Source organism: Ambystoma mexicanum, chromosome 3p, assembly GCF_040938575.1.
Source record: "Ambystoma mexicanum isolate Mex_15411 chromosome 3p, UKY_AmexF1_1, whole genome shotgun sequence".
Lineage (NCBI taxonomy): Eukaryota > Metazoa > Chordata > Amphibia > Caudata > Ambystomatidae > Ambystoma > Ambystoma mexicanum.
The window spans coordinates 918,626,777-918,650,237 of record NC_090925.1 but is presented as its reverse complement, the minus strand read 5'-3'; the positions used below and the strand labels follow the sequence as shown (position 1 = coordinate 918,650,237).

At 43.7% G+C, this 23,461-nt stretch overlaps 1 protein-coding gene across 6 annotated transcripts in view; it reads left to right on the top strand.

Annotated features, from left to right (window-relative positions):
• The window catches only part of LOC138581113 (uncharacterized), a 399,583-nt gene that overhangs the window by 245,956 nt on the left and 130,166 nt on the right, over positions 1-23,461 (top strand). For 4 of the 6 annotated variants that reach the window (XM_069652198.1, XM_069652197.1, XM_069652195.1 and 1 more), the window contains exon 6: positions 16,544-16,594. The exons of 1 other annotated variant lie outside the window; for it this stretch is intronic. In XM_069652198.1, the coding sequence (XP_069508299.1) occupies positions 16,544-16,594 (51 nt within the window). The remainder of the gene's footprint in view (positions 1-16,543; positions 16,595-23,461) is intronic. One more of the 6 variants, XM_069652196.1, reaches the window with a different exon arrangement.

Genomic DNA, 23,461 nt, shown 5'->3' with positions numbered 1-23,461 from the left:
TCTGCAATACTGTTTGACAGAACTGCTTCTGTCGCTTTGCTCCGTGGATCCTTTTGATAAAGAGCAAGCCGATATGATCTTAACCAGGTTTTGTAATTTCTTGACGCCTCTTTTGCACGAGTTCTATTGGAGTCCGTGTTATCTCGCGCAGCAGTTCTTCTTGCTCTCCGGACCATGTTACGCTTCGCCACCAGTAAAGCATCAAATGTGTGAGTATGACAGGGAACTTCCGAGTTGGAATGCTTTGAGCCAGTGTTAACGGATCTGAAAGGTTCTAAAAGCTGTCTGTAATCCACTTCGAAGCAGTTCCCACAATTTGAATAAGAGACTGTAATGTCTCGAATGTCTGCCCGGGTAACCAGAACCCTGTTTCCATTGCTTTGCGGTTCGATGTCTTCCGGGTAATGAAAGTTCGCTGGTTTAGCTGATGACCATTATGTAAACAGAAGATTGTGATCACTTTGAGCTGAATGTTGAACGCTGCATTCTACCAAACGAGCAAGAAGTAGTTGAGAGGCAAAGATGTAGTCAATGGTGGAGAAGGCCAGACCACGCTTCCACATTGGAATCTTGTTGGTTTAGGGTAGCATAGTTGCTGTGTTAAATATTTGCCTTGATATCATTAAGTTAGCTCAGTACTTTCTCCGTTGACAAGCTTGGGTGGCTGTAGGATCTGTTGCTCTAATGTGTTCATAGAACATTTGATGTTAAGGTCTCCACCAATAATTACCTCACAAGTTTTCAGCTCTAAGTGTACGCAGTCCAGCGTAGCTGTTACTAGTTCGAACAGTAGGTTTCTTTTGATTGCCTTGGGGTTCCAGTAAATGGTCATCACAAGAAAGTGTGTATACGAAAAAGTTTCTGCGCCAACCTCTTTGTGGAGCCATGAGAGAAGGACCGCTAATACCCAAATAGACCCAAAAAGGCTCTGTCATCTTTCTTGGTTCTGGGCACTGGAGTTTCCTGGACAGCTTTCACCTTCTCACTTTGGCGTTGAACCAGCCCATTAGCCACAAAAGATCCAAGATACTTGACTGACTGTGCCAAGTGACACTTTTTTGGGTTTGTCAAGTGACACTTTTTTGGGTTTGCTGTGAGCCTGGCTTTCCTCAATGTTCTTCCCATGACCTACTATGAATGATTATATCATCGATATAAGCCCTGCAGAAAGAGGATTAAGGGTGGAGGTTTGGCCCATTAACCTTTGAAAGGTGACCAGAGTCCTGTGTAGTAGTACACCGCCCGTTGACCATTTTGCTTTGTTCGTTACCAACGGTAACTGATTCAGTCAAAACAATGTAATGTAGCACTGGGTTTGATACAAATATGGCAGGAAGACTCTTACAGAATATTTATGTTGACATGAATTCCTCAGTAGAGCATGATTCAGATCTGTGTAAGTCTTTTTTGACTGACCTTTAACCTTTGTAATGGAGGTTGGTTCCAAAAAATAATCTACCATATCAATAGTTGAGAAAAGATTCTTAAGAGTACTAACCATTTCATTGTTTTACATTTATTAAGACTCAAAATACCCAATAAAATGTCTTTGTTTAGGGTTGCATTGTCATTCAACCAAATTGGGTACCACAAAAAAGCTGGCATTAACATACAATTGTGCAAAATTGGTGTTATTTGGGCTTCTATGTATAATAGTTTGTTGGCTGTTGATGTCCAAACCCTTAGAATAGTTATCTCAAAAATTAACTATGTCGAGTTGTTTCATCGAAGACATGGTCCACACAGCACTTGCATATCATGCAAGATCACAGCATGCATTTTGCATCGTATACCATTTAAAGCAGGGCCTATTGCACCCCCACCATGATTCCTAGTAAAGTGTAGCGCTACATGCCTGTTTCATTTTTGTGGCTATTTTCCAAACTTGGGGATTCCAATTATTTTAACATGAAAATCTTAAACCCCAGATAGTCAAAGTTCTCTACTTTCTCCAATTCTTGACCTTCAATATACAAATTAACTGATTTTGTCATCCTGTTTGTGCAGGCCATAACTTTCGATGACATTTTCCATTACCGTATGGACATAAAGTTATTATAACCAAACAGAGCTTGTAAGGCAGCCGGAATATGACCTATCAATACAGCATTATCTGCTTAGGATAGACAAAAAATCTATCTTCCAGCTGCATGAGGTATATCTAAGGTGCGCATAAGTAGATAATCTTCTAGGCCATTCAAATCAATATTAAACAATAGTGGTGCAAGGATGCAACCTTCCTGGATACCTTGATTAATAGGCAAATTGTTTGTTTTGGCACCTTCTTTGCCAAAGGTATATGAAGACATAATGAAGCAAGATACAGACAACAGATTCAATATTCAACTCAAATACTTTTATTAACTTAAATGTCAGTATGGTGTAATGCCTAACTAGCCTTATGCTAAGGTGGGATTTCCCTACCTAAAGAAACTAAGGCTAGTCCAAGTCAGTAAGTTCAACTGAAGTCAGGCTGTGTCCAAAACCTATACTTGGCCTCACAACTAAGACTAAACAATGTGTAGGGATGTCAGCACCAAAGGAAATAGTGTTCCAAACAAAGTTCTGAGCGTCTTCCAGCTCTGAACTTGCATTTCAGCCCCTTTCCCAAGTTCAAAACAGTGCCACACAAAAAGAGCTTGGGGTTTCCTTCACCAAGTTCAACACAATTAGAAAGATTCTCGGGGTTCCCTTCCCCAAGTTCAACACAGCCAGTTCTCTTGACTTTCAATAAGTGTACCAAATCAACTTTATAACCTTCCAGGCTTTTCAATAGTTCACTCAACTTGTTCGCTTCAATACTTGATATGCACAACAGCTTCAGAAGCTTACCTTTCCTTGGTTCACTCCAAGTAGGGGGTTACTAGGTCCAAGCACAGTTGTTGAACCACATGGCCCACCCACTACAGGTCACGCAACTGATAACCCTTGGCCCTTTGTTGTATTCACTTGTTTTCACTAGACGTTCTTGCCAACACAAGCTCACCTTTAAATCTATGTCAATTGTCCACTTTGCATTTCCTTTTTATCTTTGGCAGCTTCTTTCCTCTGCCACAAGGTGCCTTTCACACTATTCACTTCTTGGGATTTTTTCCTGGTCACCACCTTGCTTTCACACTACACAACAGTGCTTATCATTTGCTTTTCAATCGTTTCTTAGACCCTTGTCACTGGCTTTCATTCGCTTCATACTTTCACATTGTCCATCATTGCTTTTATATTTGCTTTTACTGTATTTGAAAATGCATCCGCCTTTCATTCCGCTCGTGCAGTGCTTTTGCATACTTTACATAACTTGTCTTTAGTTCAGTATTTAGTAAAGCAGTTGGGTATTTAATAATGCATAATATACTTTGTAGCTTGTTTGCCATTCATAAATCTTTCCTTCGTTCTCCCGACCCTCTTATCATTAGTTTTCATCTGACCGTCACGTTCGTGTGCCCAAGCCTATCCCCTGGAGCGCCCTGGTGTGACTATTCCCTTTTTGTCACCCACCGGTCTCCTGCAGCTCCTTCAGATGCGTCCGGCTTTCTCCTCTCTGGCTTCTCACTCCCTGTTCACTCGCAGGGAGCTCTGATGAGCGGTGCTCGTCTCTTCCGAAGCTTCCTGCTGGTCTTGGCAGCACCCAGGAGTCTTCAGCGTCCCCCAACTCCAGCGGGCGACACACAGCACTGGACTCTGCAGGGCTCCTGACCTTCTCACAGCCTGCCTGTGCTGCAGCATCCTTCTTGCTCTCCTGCAGCGCCCGGTAACCTCTCCAACGGCGCCTCCTCGGCTTTCTCCGTACTGGCTTGCTACGCTTCCTCCAGGCAGCTCCCTCGCCCCATGCAGCTCTTCCGCCCTAGGCAGATCTCCCTTTGCCATTTGCTGGTTTCTCTTTATATACACCTGTATCCTTTCATCTGGTTGCACGTGTAAGTCCTTTGCCTGGCCCCAATTAGTGGGACATGCTTGACCACGGTAGTAGTGATTTACAATCCTCTTCTTCGTCTCAGTACCAGAGTGGTGCATTCCCATAGAAGTTTGAATTACTCCTAGTTGTCTCTTCTTCGTCGCAGTCCCAGAAGCAAATGAATGTGGGACAGTTGGTGTGTGTAAAAGAGGGGCAGATTGAAAACAACCTACAAAGGTAGGGGGAGGGCAGGGTGCATTTTGACGAGGCAAAGGGGCATATCATGTCACGTCTGAAGACATCCTCTCCCCACTCTTCAAGGACCCTCCACCAGAGTGATCTTCCCTCGCATATCCACCCCCAGGGTAAGTATCCAAAAGTGACTGCTTTCCGTGGCCCCCTGAGAAGAGGATCCAAGGGGAGTAGGTGGGAGGATGCCCTCGGGTTCCTCACAAGTAATAAATGCATTAGTGTTACTATAAAGTTGAATCAAAAGACTTAAGAGCTCCTTCTAAGTACGTAGTTTGAGGAGGATATCCCATAGCATTGAGCTGTCAGTGCTATCTAATGCTGGTGTCAAGTCAGTGAATGGCCAAATATAGTTGTTGTTTAGCAATCCAGTACTTGTCCATGATTAGGACCAGATTTAGACATTGCTTGATTGTGCCGTACGAGCTACAAAACCCTAATTGAAGGTTGGAAATTAGGTTAATGTCATCCGCACATGTCGACAGTTTTTCAAGTAGAAACTTGTCCAACAATTTTAGTGAAATATCAGTCAAAGCTTTAAGTCTATAGCATTTGGGCAGTTCTTGATTTCCTTTCTTAAAAATGGGGATTGTATTAGAGAGAACCCAAGACGGCGGCAACTGCTTTGAGAGGAGTACAGCATGGAAGAAATTACATAATAACGTTGTGCAAATACATTTATCTGTTTTGTACAAGTCACCTGGAACACCATCGGGCCCTGGTTCTTCTAGGGAAGCTAACTGTTTTCTGGAAATGGATCATTTATATATACTTATTTCCATGGCATGGGAATCTAATGGAGTTGTGTTGACCATATACTTCCACAAATTGATTATATAACGTGTTGCCAGGGATATTATCCTGCAAGGAACCAGAGATGCTATTTACATCAGAGCCAGAGGCTACCAGTCTCCAGAATGGTCCAACATCTTTCGAAGTGGATGCCAGCAAGAGTTGATCCCATAGCTGCTTTTCTGCCTCTGATTTAGCTATGGCTAGGTCCGATCTATACTTGGATCTGGCCTTGATATCCGATTTGTTCAGAGTCGGCCTTTAGGCATGATAATAGGTGCCTTTTGGCTGGCGTACAATCCTTATTAAATCAGGTTTTCTGAGGCACATTAAGGTGATTAGACTGTATAGCACAAGACATCAGACTGCACTGCCTCGTTCATAGACGTACATTTGACAATACTTTGGGTGGGTGATGATTCAAGTGAAAGGCATGCTAAGATTCCAAACTTTTCTAGATAAAAAATCATATTGACGTACTCCTCTCCCCAATCATTACACTACTTTAGAAGTCTTCCATTGGCGGTGGAGAGCATATATCGCGGAAGAAAACAATGTTGAAGCATTTACTGTTAAGGAAGAAAGTATTTTGATGCCGAGAGGGAAATGGCCACTTTCTGCCCTAATTGTAACCTGAAAGTTGACCATTGTAGCCCAATCCTCCAATCTAGCTATAGGAGTCCCTCCAAAAGTGCCCTTGGCTGGAGTATCTAAGATGGTACGCCCATTTAAAGTAATCAGTTTTAGGTCCAACAAAAAAAAGAGTGTGTTTTTTCCCTTGCAAATTTACAAAGGAAGAATTAAAAGTTGACGGTGTAGACCCAGCCTCAAATTCTTCGAGATCTATATCTGCTCATTCCAGTAAGCCAATCCGGGCTGTAAAATCACCAACTATTAGGATAAGCTTCCAAATCGTGGCTTCGGTTTCTGAACTATAGATTATAGAATCATATTTGGATTTTAGATAATCTATTGGTGTAATTTTATGTATGTCATTATAGAAATTAAGTTGTTTGAACCACCCTTAAATGAGACACTCTGTGCTTGAATATTACAAGTGGACTGGGTTAAAACAGCAACCTTAGCACTGTGAGGGGTCAGAAATGTGAGGCGGACTACTTTGTGAAATGTTTTCCTAAAATGCCATTTTATTAACTTAAAAAGAGTTTGATAAATGCCTCACTGTCCCTACCCTAAAGAGAATTTCCCTACCTCTCAAAATAACTAAAGGTAACACTCTAACAAAAGGAATCTGTCCTTCACACTTATGCATACAATAAACATATGAATGGGAGGTCTGGCAATTTAAAATATAACAAATCCACAGTTGTATCAAACATATACTTCCTAACTGTTTCTCCCTGTGACCTGGGTAATGTTCCCTTCCCCAGATTCAAAGCGGGAATGTTGTATCCAAAGTTCAAAATAGGAAATTTCCAATGTATAACACAGCTCTGGAAAACAATGTTCTTCTCGCTTCCACAAGTCTTTCAATGGGTCTTCCCAATAGAACCAACAGAAATAGCAAATCTGTATTTTCCACTGATATGATATGGCATTTGTAACGCACCTATACACAAGTGTTTCAAGGCGTGACGAGGCAAGGAAGGGAGAACAGAGGGAGGACAGAGGCAACGATCTTACTAGGCCAAGTGATGTAGAGATAGCGCAAGTGCAAGTGCAGGGGGGGGGAGTGCCAGAGGAAAGGGGAGGTGGCAGTGTTGTACATGGGATCAAAACAATAAAAAGAAGTGCGGCCAGCAGGTGGCAGGTGCAAGGATAAGTACAGACAGCAGGTGTCCAAAAGTACAGGTAGGGGGACTGTAGGGTTACAGATACAGACCCTAGTACAAGGGTTGCCGGGAGGCAGTGCGGGTGTGCAACTGGGCGGGCAGGGACCTGGGCCCGAAATCAGAGGGTAGCCAGGTGACCAGGGCAGTATAAAACAGGAAAACAGCAGGGGAGAGGAAGAGAGAAGGCAGAAGCAAAGAGGAAGGTCTTGAGGTGCTTCCAGAACCAGAGATGGTGCTCCTCAAATTTCAGAGATGCAGGAAGGCTCTGCCGGAGGGAGGCCCCAGCCGAAGAAAGAGGTCTACCACCAACTCGTTCCTTGGAGAAACAACTGACCCTGAGGGAGTTGGAGGTGGAGGAGCAAAGAGCTTGAGTAGGAAGGTATTTAGGAAGAGAGAGTTGGAGGCATTGAGGCACCAGGCCCCAGAAGGCCTTGTGGACAATGCAGAGGGTCTTGAACTTAATCCTTTCAGCCAATGGGAGCCAATGCAGAGATTTCAGTGCTGGAGGGATATGATCCCTGGGCTTGAGGCCAAGGACAAGTCTTGCAGTTCTGTTCTGGATAAATTGCAGAGGGCGGAGAGTAGAAGCAGGAAGATTTAGAAAGAGGCTGTTGCAGTAGTCCAGCCTAGAGAGAACCAGAGCTCTAGAGACAGTGAGCTTCTGTGGGAAGGAGGGGAATGGATAACAAAAAGTTCAACACAATCTCTTCATCAGAGCCAAAATACTTCCACAGTTCCTTGATAGCAACATAAATAGTTCATCAGGATGGTGCAACAAGGATTCAAAATAGTGTCTTTAACACTTCTTTTTCTTCTTCTTCTTCACAATCTTTAACCACAGCACAGTACTGTTATATCTTCCACCTGGTCCACTCACCTGCCAGGTCTAACTCTACAATGTCTTTCTCCCTGGTATATTCGCCTGCCAGGACCATAAACGTCTAACTCTACTGCAAGTACTTCTGTGGTAAAGTTCATTTGGCAACAACTTAACAAAGTATTTTGCCTTTCAACAACTTCAAAGGAAAACACTTTGTCTGTAAAGATGTGAACCACATTGGTGTTGTTCATGCCACATGAAACACAGATTATGCTTCTCTCGTGCTGAATGTTGGCGATCAGTAGGGCAGCCCTTCTGCTACAATAAAGTATTGTATTTTCAACAAATCAATAACAACCATTTCAGTTGTGGCTACTTTTGTTGGGTGAACATAAAACACATTGATGTTACTGATTTCACTGTTGGTATGTGCTACCTCTTAAGCAGATTGCACTCCTCTCCTCCAAGATATGGGTTATCAGGGGGGCAGCTATTCTGCCCTGTTTGCTTCCCAACCTTTGCCTCAATTATGTTATGATAATGGCTTCTTATCACCCTCACTCTTCTTGTATCTAGGTAATGCTTGTTTGGATCGTTCTTAATTATTGCCTCTTCCTTTTGATAACAATAAGGTCTACATTTGTTCTTCGTAATTGCCCCATTTGGGTTGGGGCAATATTGGTTGTTGTAAAGGACTTTTCCTGTTGCCTTCTTTTGGTTTAGGCAATAGTGTTTTTAATCTCCAGAATTAAAATTGCCCCCAATGTTTTTATTCTGCCACCTTAGCTGACAAGCCTTATTTTGGAATGCAAGATTAGGCCCAATTCTCCACTTCTGCCTCTTAACATTAGCTCAGTATTCAAAATTAGGACTACGGGTCAACGGGCGATCACAGAGCATTCCGGGGTCACAGCCAACTAGGGAACTCACCAGGTGCTGCATACGCATCCGCTCGCTCCGCTGCTTCCGTGCCTTCGGCTGTCTCTGTTTTCCACTCCCAGGAAGGGTGCTTTCTCCTGCTCTGTGCAGTTTGAGCAAGTCCGGAGAAGAGCGTTCCTTGCTCCGGGAGGGCTCAGGGGCTTGCCTGCCACCGGAGCACACTTTACTTCAGGGAAAGCGTTGAGGATTACTGCTTACCGCTGCGCAGCCTCTGCACAACAGATCTTCACGGGGAAAGTTTTCTGTGACAACGCTTCCTGCTGCCCAATTTCTGCAGACATAATGCTTGAGGGCAGAGACCCTCCTGAAAACCGGCATCTGCTCTCCAGCACGTGGTGGCACTGTTGTCTCTCCTGCCCCTCAATCTCGGCTACTGCTGCAATCTGGAGTCACGAACAGTGCTCCACTTTTGCTCCTTCTGCTAGTGTTAGGCAGAAACCTGTGCAGTTCCCTTAGGGACCACTGCAAAAGGCTTAGGACTACAGGTGTTGGCAGTAAACCCAATTGGTAGCAGCCTGTACCACCCAGATTTACCTGGTAGCTGTGGCTGAGCAGCCAGACTTCTCTCAAGAAGAGTTAGACAGTATATAGAGTATACAAGATTGGTACCAAAATACAGTAGCACAAGCAAACACTGACCAGAGCTTGGGTATGAAAGTATATAATTATTTATTTAAAAACACACTTTGTAAAATACACTAACACTAATATGGCAAGGAAGTTCAAACACAGTCACTATTAATATATATACATCCCTGATTACTTATTGAACAAGTCTTAGTTAAAACACCACTTATTTGAAGACACGGGTGAGCGCTTAACCTAAGATGGCACTCCAATAAGTTAGTTAAAAAGGGAGGGAAAAAGGCAGAATTAGGAAAATACACAATACCAACACTTTAAGAGAACCAGAGCAAGTCAGAAAAGGCAGAGTGTACTGAGGAGCAAGAAAGTCATAGTCCAGGCCCACTCTTGGAGAGAGCAAGACGGAATGTGTCCAAGATCACACAGTTGAATAGTACTTTAAAGAGTCTTTGCAGATAGTTCAAAAAGGATTGGATCAGTTCAGGAAAAGTTAGTTAGCAGGTCCCAAGTCACCCCAGCATAGAAAGTCAAGGATTTACGGGACACCTTGAACAGTCTGTTGCAAGGGAGACCAGGCGGGACACAGTACCTGAAATGGTGAGAAAGCTCCAGCTGGGGCAGTTGTTCCTGGCAGCGGGTGCAAGTCGGTGCTTCGTCCAGGGGAAGAGAAGGTCTCGACCTGGAGGAAAGCTGGAGGTCGTTGCACTGCCATGGAAGAAACCAGCCGCGGAGTTTCCCAGTTAAAAGGTACTACCCTTTTTATTCGCGGTAGTGGTGAAGCGTGGCTATCCGGGCCGCCGGGGTGCTTGGCACGGGCGATTCGACCACGAGACGATCCAGGAAGGCGAAAAAGAGGGCGAACTGGTTATCCCCACCAGTTCAGAGGAAGAAGACTCTCCGGGATGAAGATCTTCTCTGTCGTTGGGAAGTGGTGATATGGTTCAGCCGGGCTCCACCAGTGGTGTCGTCGTTGCAGGTCAGCTCAGCTTCTCCCTCTTCGGATTCTTTGTTCCTGTGGCGACTTCTGAAGTTCCAGTCCCCAAAGCCCTGCTTTTATGCAGAAAACCCCCATTCATCAGTCCTAGCTGTCACTCAAACATGCTAAGTGGTGAGCCGGGCGGCTCACCACTGGGCCAATCACACAAGAGTGCGATTTGAGTTGCCGAGGCAACTGAGTCCAGGGTGCCTAAACCCCCCCTCCCACACATCCTGTAGACCCAGACAGAGTGGCACCACTTTTGGAGGCTTCTGTGTTTAAGCCCGCCAAAAAGTGGAACCAAGGGCTTGACTTGGGTTGGACTTACAGAGATGAACACAAACGCCATTTTAAAACCGAGTCCTGGCAAAAAGACCCAACCGGTGAATAAATATTAAATAAATAACCCAGTGGTATCTTTAACATTGCACCAAAAAAGTGGTGCGTTTAAAATGAATGGGAAAATCCCATAGGAAATATTCCGGTGGAATATTTCGCGTGGTAACCACTGCCACCAGCCAGAAACTCGACGAGGGGGGACTGCATAGTGCCCCCTCGAAAAACTCACCAAGGGGCAATCTAATTACCGCTACCAGTACTTCCACAATATGATGGTTTGTACTGGTTCTGTTCACAATTTAAGACTAGTAAAGTCAATGGTGACTTTACATGCCCTGGGAGACAGTAGTCAGTCCCAGGGTGTGGAGTCTATGTTTGGGGGTCACTATGACACGCCTGTGTTACTTCACTGAGGGTGCTGTGTAACACACTTACCAAAAATACATGAAACCCTATGGAGTAAAGGACCCCATAGCCCATAAAACACATTACAAAGTCAAAGGATATCTCAAATCATGTCTAAGAGTGGGAAAAAAAAGAGTCTCACTCTTAGCAGGAGAAAAAAATAAACCCCAAAAATCCAGCAAAGCTGCTGGGGGACTCACTAGGTTTGGGAAATTAGCCTTACCAGAGAATTCTCCCTAACAGCTACTACTACTGCAATCACGACCACAACAAATGCTGCTACTGCTTCTACTAGTCCTACCGGTCTGCACCTGAGGGGGGCTCTTTATACTCCTTTGTCCCTCTCAGGTGTGGGTCATTGAAATCATTACGATCTGCCCTGCAGTCCAATGCCTCCAGATCCATCTTCCTCATCCCAGTACTTCTGGTATTGTGGTACTTGGATTTCCCAATGTCCCAATTAGCGTTTTTTCTTCCACATCATTTTTAAATGAATTAACTTCACTTCTATTATTAATCATGGCTTCGGGAGGATCTTTAAATTGAGTCAATAATGGTTTTGAAATCAAAGGGATGCTAGTTCTATTGCAATCTGAGATGGACATTATTTGGCATTCACATTTAATTTCTTCTTGGGCACCACAAGAGTTCCTCTCATTATAAATATGAACAACTTTATGAGGGGGAGGTTTGTGTCTAATAAATGCCTGATTAGGGCAAGCTTTGCCACTCCCCTTGTGAATACCTTTAGTATAAGTAATCTTACTTTGGCAACAAGCCACAACGGATTCTAGTATCATTGACATCTCTTCCTTCAAGGGAGACAAAGTCTGCGTCTTACCCAAAGGCGCCCTCCTACTCCCTTGGGGCCCTTCTCCTCCCTGGTGATCCTCCCGGCTAATATCAACCCCAGGGTTAGGATCAGGTAGCGGCTGCCTTCTCCTGGCCACCTGGGAGGAGACTTTAGATAGGGTCTTTGTGAGCACTCTGCAGGATTCATCAGAGCACCCAAGGCAGTGGATACAAAGGTAATTAGGAATCCTGAATTATGACCTCTGGATGCGGTGTAAAGAAGGTCATGTATGGATTAGTGTAAACTCGTTCTGTTAACCACATCTCCTGCAGTAAGACGATACTATTATCCGAGACACATTTGTACCAGTCAGAATCCGACTATTTGTTTTTAAGGCCAGCTACATTCCAGGAAAGAATAGCAAGATGTTTCATCGTGCCAGATGAGTATTAGAATCATATAAGTATGAAGCATGAATGTTACCTATTCAGCAGGATATTAACACAATTAATTCTTCTTAACATGGGACTTATTGAGTTACCTATATTCATGGATGGAAATGAATCCATCATAGGTAATTTATTGGGTAGGGAATCCAAAAGTGTAATTCTAGGATGATTGGGTCTTCATTAGCATGGTTATTAATAGAGGTAGAACAATTTTGTATATCGGGTAGACATATTGGACATTTCCTGATCTGTACTGAAGAGTTTTAGGGAGGAAGAGTATGGTATTCTATTGCCAATAAGCCATTTACTAATCACCCCATCCAGTGGGTAACCTTGTTACATAAAAATGACTTCTCTTCAAATTGCCCCTGTATACGTTTTGAGATCCTGCAAAGAAAAATGACCAAGGAATCATTTTTCCCAGATAAATTAAAAAAGCAATTCATGACTTTTTTCTTAGGGAAAGTATCTATTGTATTGGACAGCTTATGTCAGGCTGGTTTCCAAGAGACTCCATAACAGGTTTATTGGTACATAATACATCAGAAATGTTTGACTTAAACCTTGAAATAACATTCAGGGTTGAAGCCACAGTGACGGCTTTTGGTTTGAGCCTAGAATTAATAATACTTTGGTGGGAACTTGTATTGGTCATCATATCAGTGGTCGTCCACATTTTCTTTCGAGTGACACAGAGACAGCAGTTGGATATGATGTACTGGTTTTATCGTGCTTAGTAGAGTAATTTGTCGGTAATACTTTATTTTCTGATGGCGACACTATAAGTTTGTCCTTAACAGCCTGAGACCATGCTGAAGAGATTACTTCATTGGCGTTAGATTACTATATAAATCGTGAGGTATAGATGTCGAAGAGGGCATAGATGTCGAAGAGGACAGCTGTAATATATGAAAATTAGACCCAAGTGTGCTGGCCCCCTTTGTAGAAAATATTTCTGTAATCGCCATTGGGACAGAGGGTAGTCTTTAGTCTATTTATTACCTCCTCACTATCCGCAGATTGGCTGTTGATAGTAGATTTTAGGGTTGTAGCAACCACTTGAGGAGGTCTTTCCGGCTCATTAAGTGTACCAGTGAGCACAAATAGATCTTCGATACAGAGAATCTGTTTTCAAGTGGTTTATCGTGAGAAGTTGGGGATAAGATAGTCTTCTTTGGCTTTGATGATTTTGTTACAAGAATAGAAGTAGGTTCCGAATTGTTACTCATAGGTATTTCATACACTTGGGCAGGGATACAAAAATAGCGCCCACCACATTGGCCCGCTTTCTTATCAATATCATAAGTCGCAAATTCATCAACAACCTTAGGTACAGGTAAGGTATGGGTTAGTGTAATATCAGAATACTTTCCCTTGGTATGGCCAAACGCTCATACAGGGTGGGTAAGATTGTGTGGACAGAGTTGGGTTGGGGCTGTTGCTTTGGTATAACAGCTTGAATGGTAAAACCAGGTGGCTAGAGGTGCACTCATTTACCTCAGATGTTTGGTTACCAGACTTTAATGTAGGGGCTAGTACAGAAGGTGGAGATAAGGGATTATCAATGGTAAGCAGAACGTTTTCAATCTCCTTAATTAAAATATTTGCTTCAGATATAGATTTAGTGAAACCTTAGATAAGTGCAATGGTGTTAAGCAAAGAGTAGCTTTACGTTTAGTTATTCTTTAAGTATGTTTTCTTTAAAATAAAATGCAAATCATAAAAGGGTTAAAAGAATTCACATAAGCCCACAGCAATACAATAACAAAAACAATCCGAACGTTATGGCCAAAATAAGTGTTCAAGTATGAATGCAAACTTGAACTCAAGCTAGATTGGTTGTTGGGTCTAACAAAAGCTAGCTAAAACAATAAACACAGATCAACAAGAGCAAGATAGAGGGTACAAGAATGCCAGTCACATTCCCATCAAGAACTCCACACTTCCTTGCAAATAGGATTACAAATAATGAAGCATGGCTCAAAGGCAAGGCACACAGTCAAACATCTGTTATGATGGAGTACATAATACCCAAGAGGTGATATGGTTTGGTATAAACTGGTCTGGTGTGGTTGGGTCAGACAGCAGCCAATAACTCAATAGTTCTTTATAATAATGGCTTCTCAGATCTTTTTGACATGTTTTGAGAGGGGGTGTTGTAGCTTACATCGAACTTAAGTCATTGTTTAACCAACAAGAATAAGAATAATAGTTACAATACAATACTTAATAGAACTCTTAACGGCTTAACAGGCACAAACTGTGCTCTAGGTCCAATTAGCTTGATTCACTCTTCCCAGTTGTGCTCAGGCTAGTTGAGGCTGAAGGATAGTTCATAATAAGACAGCTGCCAACAACTCACCAATAGCTCCTTGTCCTGAAGATCTCCAAGATTCCAGGAGTCTGGAGTCCCCACTGAGGGATATCCGGAGGCCCCAGGGCAACACAATTGTATCAGTCCACTTTAGACTCGTATGACCAGATCTGCACACCCAGAATTAAATCCAATACAGGCTCCAATACACGTAAGGGTTGTATCAATCAACAAAAGCCCAGGAAGTGGACCCTAAACCTCTGATTTTGCCACTCAGTCAAGCCACACTGTAACAATACTGCTGCTTCCGACACGAGTCTGTGGGGAGCAATGGGGAGCAGCAGCCACAGAATGAGCAAGATATAATGTGGATACACCCCTCCAATAGATGATGTGCCTCAAAAAGAGCTCAAGAGTCTGTTCAAAAGGTGTGATGAAAACTGTTGGAACTTCAGATGAGCAATGCAGCAGTAGAGCCATAGAGGGAGATGAATACCAAGACTGTAAAAGCGGCAAACAGTAGGGAGCAGTCTGCTCTGCTCCACCAGTAGCTTTTTTCAGAGATGGTGCCGGCTCCTCCTCCTGCTCCAGGAACACTGGCAAAACCAGGCCTGCAGAGAACAGCCCGCACCACGCCCGCAAGTCATTTCTGTAAGGAATTGATATACCTGCTCTTCAAATAAATCTAAACAAACAAAAAATAAAAGTTTACTTTTTGATAATCCTTCTGCTAATATAACACATATAGTTTGGAGTCGCCCGTCCTTGTCCCACATCTAGCATTCTGTACTGCCTATAGTAAACTAACTTAAGCGGCAGTGCCTCATTCCTTAGCAGCATGCACTGTAATATTGCATGATCTGCCTAATTGTAGTGCATTTCAACAGTATCAGCATTCTTGGTTGCAAAATCGGGCCTGTTCTCAGTAAGTGGGGTTAACACGATCTACCTAACTATCAAATATGGCTAGATGAGATGGCCAAGATATCATCTTAAGAACCATCTACAGACTACAAGATATGAAGTGGACATTAATGGCAATAAGGGTCTATTTTCATGATCACCGCACTCAAACAGTTGGAGACAACCCCAACACAGAATGATCAAGAAACGTTCTCTTGCCACCCCTTGTACACCATCCTAATATTGGCATTTCTGGGAGTTATTTTTAAGTGAAAGTTATAAATGAGCATTTAGGAGTGGTCTTCTACTAGTTTTTTGGTTTGTGTTGCTCTTGTTCTTTTTGTTTGCCTTTTACTTATGCATGTTTTTACCCCAGTAAATTCGCTGTATTTTTAACATGTTTTCTTAAGGTGTAGCGAATTGCAAATCTGTTATAAAGTTTTCCTTTTAACATCCCACCTTTTGTCAAATCTCTAACAACTGTGCAATTACATGGTTAAAGAACATCTAATTTAGCCGAGAATAATTCAGATCTTTATGTTTTTAAGGGAGGGGTCAGCTGTATACCTCACACGAACCAGTATGTTTTTCTAGTGTAATGTAATATTTGGGGAATGGCAACATACATAGATCTCTGCTGGTTAGAAATTCAATCTTTGCACACTATGGCTTTTATAAAATGGTATACAAGCAGGCTTCTTCATTATTTCACACCCATGGAAGGGCCATTAGTCAGGTGGCTGGAACAGCGGGCGGGCGAGAACATACATTCTCTGCCCACTGATTCAGCCACCCGAGGGCCTTCCCTGGGTGACGACAAAGCCCTGCCCGCTCCATCCCCACTCACCTCCGGCTGCTGCCATAGAAATGGAAAAGTTGCTTAGTGCCTTTTCCCTATGGTGGGGGTCATCAATGTTTCTTTTGTTGTTTTTTTCCCTTCAGAGATTGGCATTGCTTATGGTAACCATCTCCAGAGGAAAGAAAAGAAAGCCATTCGCACCCCTGAGGAACTCTGGGGTGTGAATGGCTTTCACGCCCTGGCTGAGGGTTGGCCATGGCCGGTAACCGCCCATAGCCCTTGCTGAGGCCCTTGCTTCACTCAGGCCTACCATAGCTCGGGCTGGCGGGCCGTTACCGGCCATGTCCGCCCCCCCGTCCCCTGCCAGGGCGTGAAAGCCATAGTATACCAAACAATTTGTGATTGTCTTTGTTTCCCAAAGTTCAACAATTGATTTAAACAAATGTGAATATATGCCTTACATATCTTGTTTTTATATCCTACCGGGTTTGGCAGCAGGGCGCATGCAGCCTCATCCCTGCAGGACAGCACCTTCCCATAAAAGATGTAAGTTTTCCTTATGTTAATATATGTTAAGCATATGTTTCAGTATTGATATTAGCAAGTGATCCATTTCTTTCATGGTAAATGCTGTTGCTGTTGACCTTTCAAGAACCAAACCTATGACACCAACTGTGGAAATGTGCTGGCCAAAATATTGGTATTTTTGAAAACCTCTTATTAGTCTTTCTGTCTTTTCCCCAACGTGTGGCATTAGAGAGCTGCCATATTTATTGTTTCATTGATCTTCTATTTCAAAATAGTCTAATGGCATTGAACATTTGATCAGAAATACATGGTAGAAAATATATTGCTGAATTCCCTAGCTCGTTTGATCGTCATTGGTACCCCTATATACATTCATCCAGGCGCGTCTTGTGGAATGTCCGCTAATGTTAGATAAATGAAGATACATTAATTCATGTTTGGATTTCTGAGTCTGAAATCACTATAAATATATCATCATTGGGAAACGGCTACCTATAAAAAGGTTGTTTGCACATTTTGTGAATGTCTGAATTAAGGTACACAAAAACTGTCAAAATTAAGCATTTCCCTAATACAAATGCACTTCATCACAACATAAATTGATCCTTAACTCGCACTACACCACAACTTCATAACCAGGACCAATTTCAAGTTTCAAGCTTTTAGCTAGGTATAAAAAATGACTTGCCCCTTCAATTCTCCACATTCGCGCATCACACCATTTGTTACTGGCCAGCAGCCAACTATTAGTCAGTGGCAAGTGCACATTTTGGGCCTTGTGTGATGGATCTGGACTATTCGTCCCTTCTCCCCAGAGGGGAGCCACCCCCTTTGAGGCGAGGGAGGTGAGCCCACGCAGCAAGAACCTCCCTAGGGTTTTGGCAAGTGGGACCTAACTTGGAGTGACTCCCCTCTTGAGGACAAGAACTTCCATTCCGTTTAGGAACTGCCTGTCTAAAGTACATTATCCGTCTACACATGAATCTGAAAGACTGTTACTTTTATTGTGGAGTCTCCTGGCAGTGACATTTCTTCGATTTCTTTGGCTTCACATAATGCTGGATCCTGCCTGAACTCCACAACCAAAAAGGAACGACACACCCCTTTTGTTTGTGATGATGTATATAAAACCACTAAGCAGAGGCAAAACTCTGACAGGAAGACGTCCTGGAGGGGCGGAGCCAAGCTAGACCACAGAGCCAGCATCCTGATAGGCAAAGTAGCCAAGGCCGAAATAGAGAGGGTAAAGCAACCTCTCCCATGATAGCATGACTATACTGAAGCTTCGGTGAGCCTGGGGCCCGTTAACTAATGCTAAGACCAGACTGCAGTGGAGAGATTGGATCCCTGACCTCTGCATGAGAAGTGCATTAGCTGCCGAGCCAGGCAGCAGAAGGGAAGCAAACGCTCCTGAAGAGGTACCGTCGTTGATAGGGGTGAAGAGAGTTATTTGATGATGGGAAAGTCACAAGGGTTGCGGGATGCAGATAAACCCGAACGGGAAGACTCCTGTGGAGGATGTAAGAAGAATGCAGACTCCCTGAGGACATCTTTACAATTAATTTGTTAAATGATGGTATGAAAACCTAACTATCTCTATCACTATGGGGTATTCCCTGCCTATATAAATAACTACTGTGCTCGTCACTCGTCTTGGAATGTCCAAAAGGAATGAGTCCACCATCCAAAAACGAATACTACTTGACCCTACTGTTAACCAAAATTAAGGATAGGAGAATGGCTTCCTTTTCCTGATGGGTGCTTCTGCACAGGCCTCTTTTCTCCTTAAACTTCATTTCAATATGCAATCGCCAAATAGTTTTTAGTCACTCCCCATATTAGCTCATTATATTCTGTCAACAGGTTGTGGCTATTGCCTTTCTCTGGTGCAATACCTTTCCTTGGCTTTGGACGATTCTTTAGGTTAATCTTAAAGTTTTTTTTTGTATATTGCGTCAAAATAAAAGACGGTGGGCCTCATTACGAGTCTGGAAGTAACCCTGCCGGTACTACCGGCGGGTTGCCGCCAGACTCGTAATATTTTACTGGCACCGACTTCCCAGTGCCCAATGGATCAGTGGGCAGAGTATGTATATTCTCGCCCGCCCGCTGTTCCAGCCACCTGACTAATGGCCCTTCCGACTTCCCAGTCTGGCAGGCCGGGAAGTCAGCGCCGGTAAAATGGAAGTGCCTATTCCCATAGAGTCCCATAGGACTTTATGGGAGTGGGGACTCTGAAGCGCTGGCACCGTTGTTAACGGTGCTGGCGCTTCCGTGAACGGTCTGCCTACTGTGGCCGCTGCGCCCGGCAGGGTCAGACTGGTCGGGCGCAGCGGCCCCGGCAGGTAGACATGTAGTTTGCCGATCCTGAAACAAGGGTACCAGTGAGTTTACCAGCACCCTTGTTTCCGGACCGACAAGCCCTCTATGTGATTTCTTCTATCCTTATAGGTTACACCCTTCTCTCCTCTGTATTCTCTTGCAAGTTATTTGTCAGGAAGGCTTCTCAGACCTCCAGTTCCTAATCTTCTGTCTTTGTTGCATACCACACATGCATTTCTGACTCAGGGTTAACTGTCCCTTACTTCCAGGAAAGTCATGTACTGTCTTGTAAATTGTTTATCATAAAGGCTTTGCAGCCTTCCTCAGTCTATTGAGATGTGTTTCAAACTTTTTCCCAATTCTCTTCTTCTTCCTCTCCGGATTAATTATTATGCAGTTCTCTTGGTTTCCCTTTCAGGATTAATTATTATTCTCTCTCTGTCACTCAGGCAGTTGACGTTAATCAACAAACTCTTCTCACTTCCAATTCTGTTGGTTTCCGTTTTAGAGTTGATTACTATTCGTTTTCTTTCACTTATGCAGTTCCAGTTCATCAGATGGGCTTTCCCACTTTTTCTCATTTCTTTTGTGGCGCGTTTCCTCATTTCTATTGTTGTAAGTTTCAATGTTCATGATTCCCGCTTGGTTTCCGTTCCTCCCAGGTTCCCCATTACCTTCCTTGTCAGTTGGGAATGACTCTGGGGCACTTACAGGTTGGGCATCTACCAGCGTTCTCAGCTTCCCGTTCCTCGTCACTTCACGGCCACTTCAATGGACGCTGCTCTGCTTGTTTCTTGACTTTGGTGTGCCTTACTGGGGAACTGCGTTACTTGTAGAAGCTTCCTCTCAGCGGTGGTTAGCCTGCCCACCACTTTGCTCTTGTGGTCATGCCAGCACTGGTTCTATGGCCCGGTCGGGTTGGATCTTCTTCTCCTTCTCACTCCAAACAGCTAGCCTCCCCTTTGTGGCTTCCACAGTTCCGTCTCTAGCTAGCGTAACCTTACCAGGGCTCCCCTGCTCCAGCATACGATAGTCTCTCTTCGCTTTCGCCTCCCTCTCTGGGACTAATGAATGCTCTTCCTTAAATCCACTCGTCCCAGTGGATTTGTGTTTTTCACTTAAAGAGTCGACTCCCTTGTTGCTAGTACATGTTATCTTCCTTTTCTAGCAAGTCTTAAAAATTGCCTGGAAACACTTTCTGCTGTATAGGTGCCGTACAAATGCTCAATAAATAAATAAATAAAAATTGGATATATGAGACAGTCCCATATATAACATCATGTGATATGGTTCAGGGAGTTCCTCACGGGAGGAACAGGAATCCTTGTTCCTTAAGGGGGAGTCTCTCCCGGTGAGGTCCCACTTGCCTCGACCCTTAGGGAGGGTGTTGAAGAGAGGGCTCACCTACCTAGCCTCACAGGAGTGGGTTTCGGGGTGCTCCCCCTTGGGGAGATTTGACGAGTTGCCTTGATTTGTCACATGCCCCGCCGAGGCCCCGCTAAAGTAAGCCTGTCAGAAGGCCAGGGGACTTTGAGGAGCCCAAGAAACACGAAACATAACAAGCAAAACTGGAGAGAGAGAGAACCTGGAAGGCTTCAGTCCTTAAGCTCAAGACAGAAACATTGTCAAGCACCAAGTCAGAAATGGTGGGATTGTATTGAGAAAACATTTTCTTCTTGGAAAGAGGGAAGCATATTGACTTAAGATCTAACATACAAAGCCTGCAGGGAAGTTGAAGACTGTATTGTGAGAAATTGATGAACTTTTAAAACTTCCTGAAAAAGTGATCCAAATGATTGGGCCAGACAGAAGCCAAGGACAGAGGCTGTTGCTCTGGCCTCCTTTTTTTGTTTGTTATATTTTTCCTAGGTTGTAGGGCCAGTTAACTAATAGGGTTTGAACTAAGGACTATTTATTTTGGACTTTGACAAGCTACCTTACGTTTAGTTTGTTAGGCAGGGAACGTCCATCATAGTAGTAGAGCTAGAAACACGTTTTTATTATTAGTTAAATACTCTTGAATAGGTCACCACTTATTCCGGCTCCTCCTTCTCGTTCGCCACACTTGCTTCACAAGACCCATTTCAGTTAAAGCATTGATGTGAATTACACTTGTGTGTTGTTAAGTAATGGTGTTTTGTGAGCTTAGTGTAGAGCTCCCACTCCCTCCTGCAATCCACAATTTCCACTTGTTCAACATAATCTCCAAACTACTGCCTGCAGGTACAGTGTAGCTGTCATATTTCAGAGTAGAGGCACCTACATGTGTACTTGTGATGCCCGTTACAGGATTAGGCGAGCAGCGCTAATCTATCTCCGCCACCATGTTCAGCAACGCAGACTGATCCAATGTCACTCTCTGCCACTTTAGGAAAGTTTCTCAGCACCAACACTGGTGTAGGGTGCAAGCACGCCCACCTAGTAGACCTGCAAGGTCTTTTCACACTTCGGTGTAACCAAACTATCTTGGTAGCGTAGGCTGAGCATTAACGCTTAAACTTAGGAGATAAGTGGCTTGGTGGCAGGTACAGCTGACATGAATAAAGTTGGAAAATAATTGAATGGCCACACAGATGTATACAAATATGCTATTTATTAAGAAAAACATGTATGCATTGGAAGTTAGTAGTAGCTCACTAGGCAAAACCAGAATCTAAAGCTATACATAAACAGTTGGTAACCCATAAAAGGGGCTATTTCCCACTTAAGTATACTCAGTGGGTGTCGAAATGACTTCTGCATCCCAAGAGTACAAGGGTGAGTAGTGGCTAAAGTGCTTACCCAGCTCTCAAACTGCTACAAAACAAGAGTGATCCCAATCATAAAGGTAAAACAGGCCCAGCTAAGAGATATTCCTCCTTTGCCTTTTGTGGAAACATGGGCAGAGGGAAGGCTATACTCTCAAAAGGGATGTGAATTTGATCCAGTAGCAACCCAAACAGCAATAGTACAACAGTCCAAAATGAAGGGAACGTCCAATTAAGGTTCTATAAAATATATGTACTTTAATTAAACATACCATCTGCAAAAATAACTAAATAGAAAAACACTACACAAAACCCACCTCTGGGCAAAGAACACAGAATAAGCAAATATAGCAAGATGCAGCACTTTGGCTAATGAATCAGGGGTTGAAGGCAATTAAAAACCCCCATTTATTTAAAAGGATATGTCCTTGTGTGCAAAAAGGGTATAAAGGTGACCTAACCAGTCTCTAGGGTCCAAATGTGGAACAAGAGAGCAGTTAGCTGTCAACAATACCTTTCTGCGGTTCTTGACAGTTTGACAGTGTCCAACCAGGCTTCTCAATACCGTTAGTGCAGTTCAAATTAGGCTCAAAATCTTCTGTTGCATTGTTCCAGACGGGGCGCAGTTGTCCAGCCGGGGTCGAGCAGAGGTTTGTTGTGGTGCGAAGTAGTGTGGATCTTGTTGGCCACAACGGTCGGTTTGACAGTCGGTTCAGCAGCCAAGATCCTGGTGACTGGATGTGCTTGAGTCGTGTGGCTCTAGTGTAGCATTGGAAGGTTGCCATTCGAAGAATCCCCGGCGTCTGGTCGACTGTCCATGGTTTTCAGCAACAAAGATGCTGGCAGTTCGAAGAGGTGGTTCGAATGCAGTGAGTACAATGATGAGCGTCAAGCCAGGGCAATGACACGCTCAGCTGGCATGGCAGCGAACTGGTTTGAGGCGCAAAACAATGGTATGAAGATCGGTCGAACGCCAAGGCAGCACCAGAGGGTTCTGTTGATTCGACTGGGTCGAACAAGCTTGTATCTTTGACGACAAATAAATGGATCTTGGTTTTCTTGATTCTCAAGTTTCTCTGAATCCCAATTCAGGGATTTAAGGAGCAGATTAGTCCTTGTTTTCAGGCTCCCAGACATGGGAGAGGCTGGCACACAACTGTAGGCTTCCTTCAAAACGGTGAGTTCCTAGGTACTGTTGTGGCTGGCAGAGAGGCAGATCTTGTCTCAATAGCAATTGACCCCTACTGTGCCATGGGGATGGTCAGGGGATGGAACTTGCCTCTTCCTTGGGCACTCCGTCATCACCTCACCGGCAGAGAACTTTGGAAAGATAAATCCACTAACAGTGGTCCAATTCGTTTTTCTGTATGAATTTGTCCAAAAGTGAATCTATGAAGGAATGGGAGATCCATTCTTTTAAAGGCAAAATTCTACTGCTGATTGGACAATAGCTAACCTGCTTTCAGGGTCCAATCCCTGTTCTTGAAACAAGTGTACTTTGCCTTCTGACATCACCCCATGCTAAAGGAAGTGGAGTGGACAGATCAAGGCAATGAGAAACACGATGGTGGAACCTTTCTAACAAAGAGAGACAACCCCAAGGGCTACTTTCTTTTAGGCAGCAGCCGATAGTATGGCTGGGGCACTACACATAATCCCTTCAGACTGAGCTAAACTGGGCTCTCAGAACTGACATGTATGATAAATTGATGTGGCTTGGATAATTGGAGATGCTAGCCACCGTTCCTCAAACATGGGTATAGCTTATATTTACCGATTAGCATGCCACAAGGATAGCATTCTTGTAGTTATGACG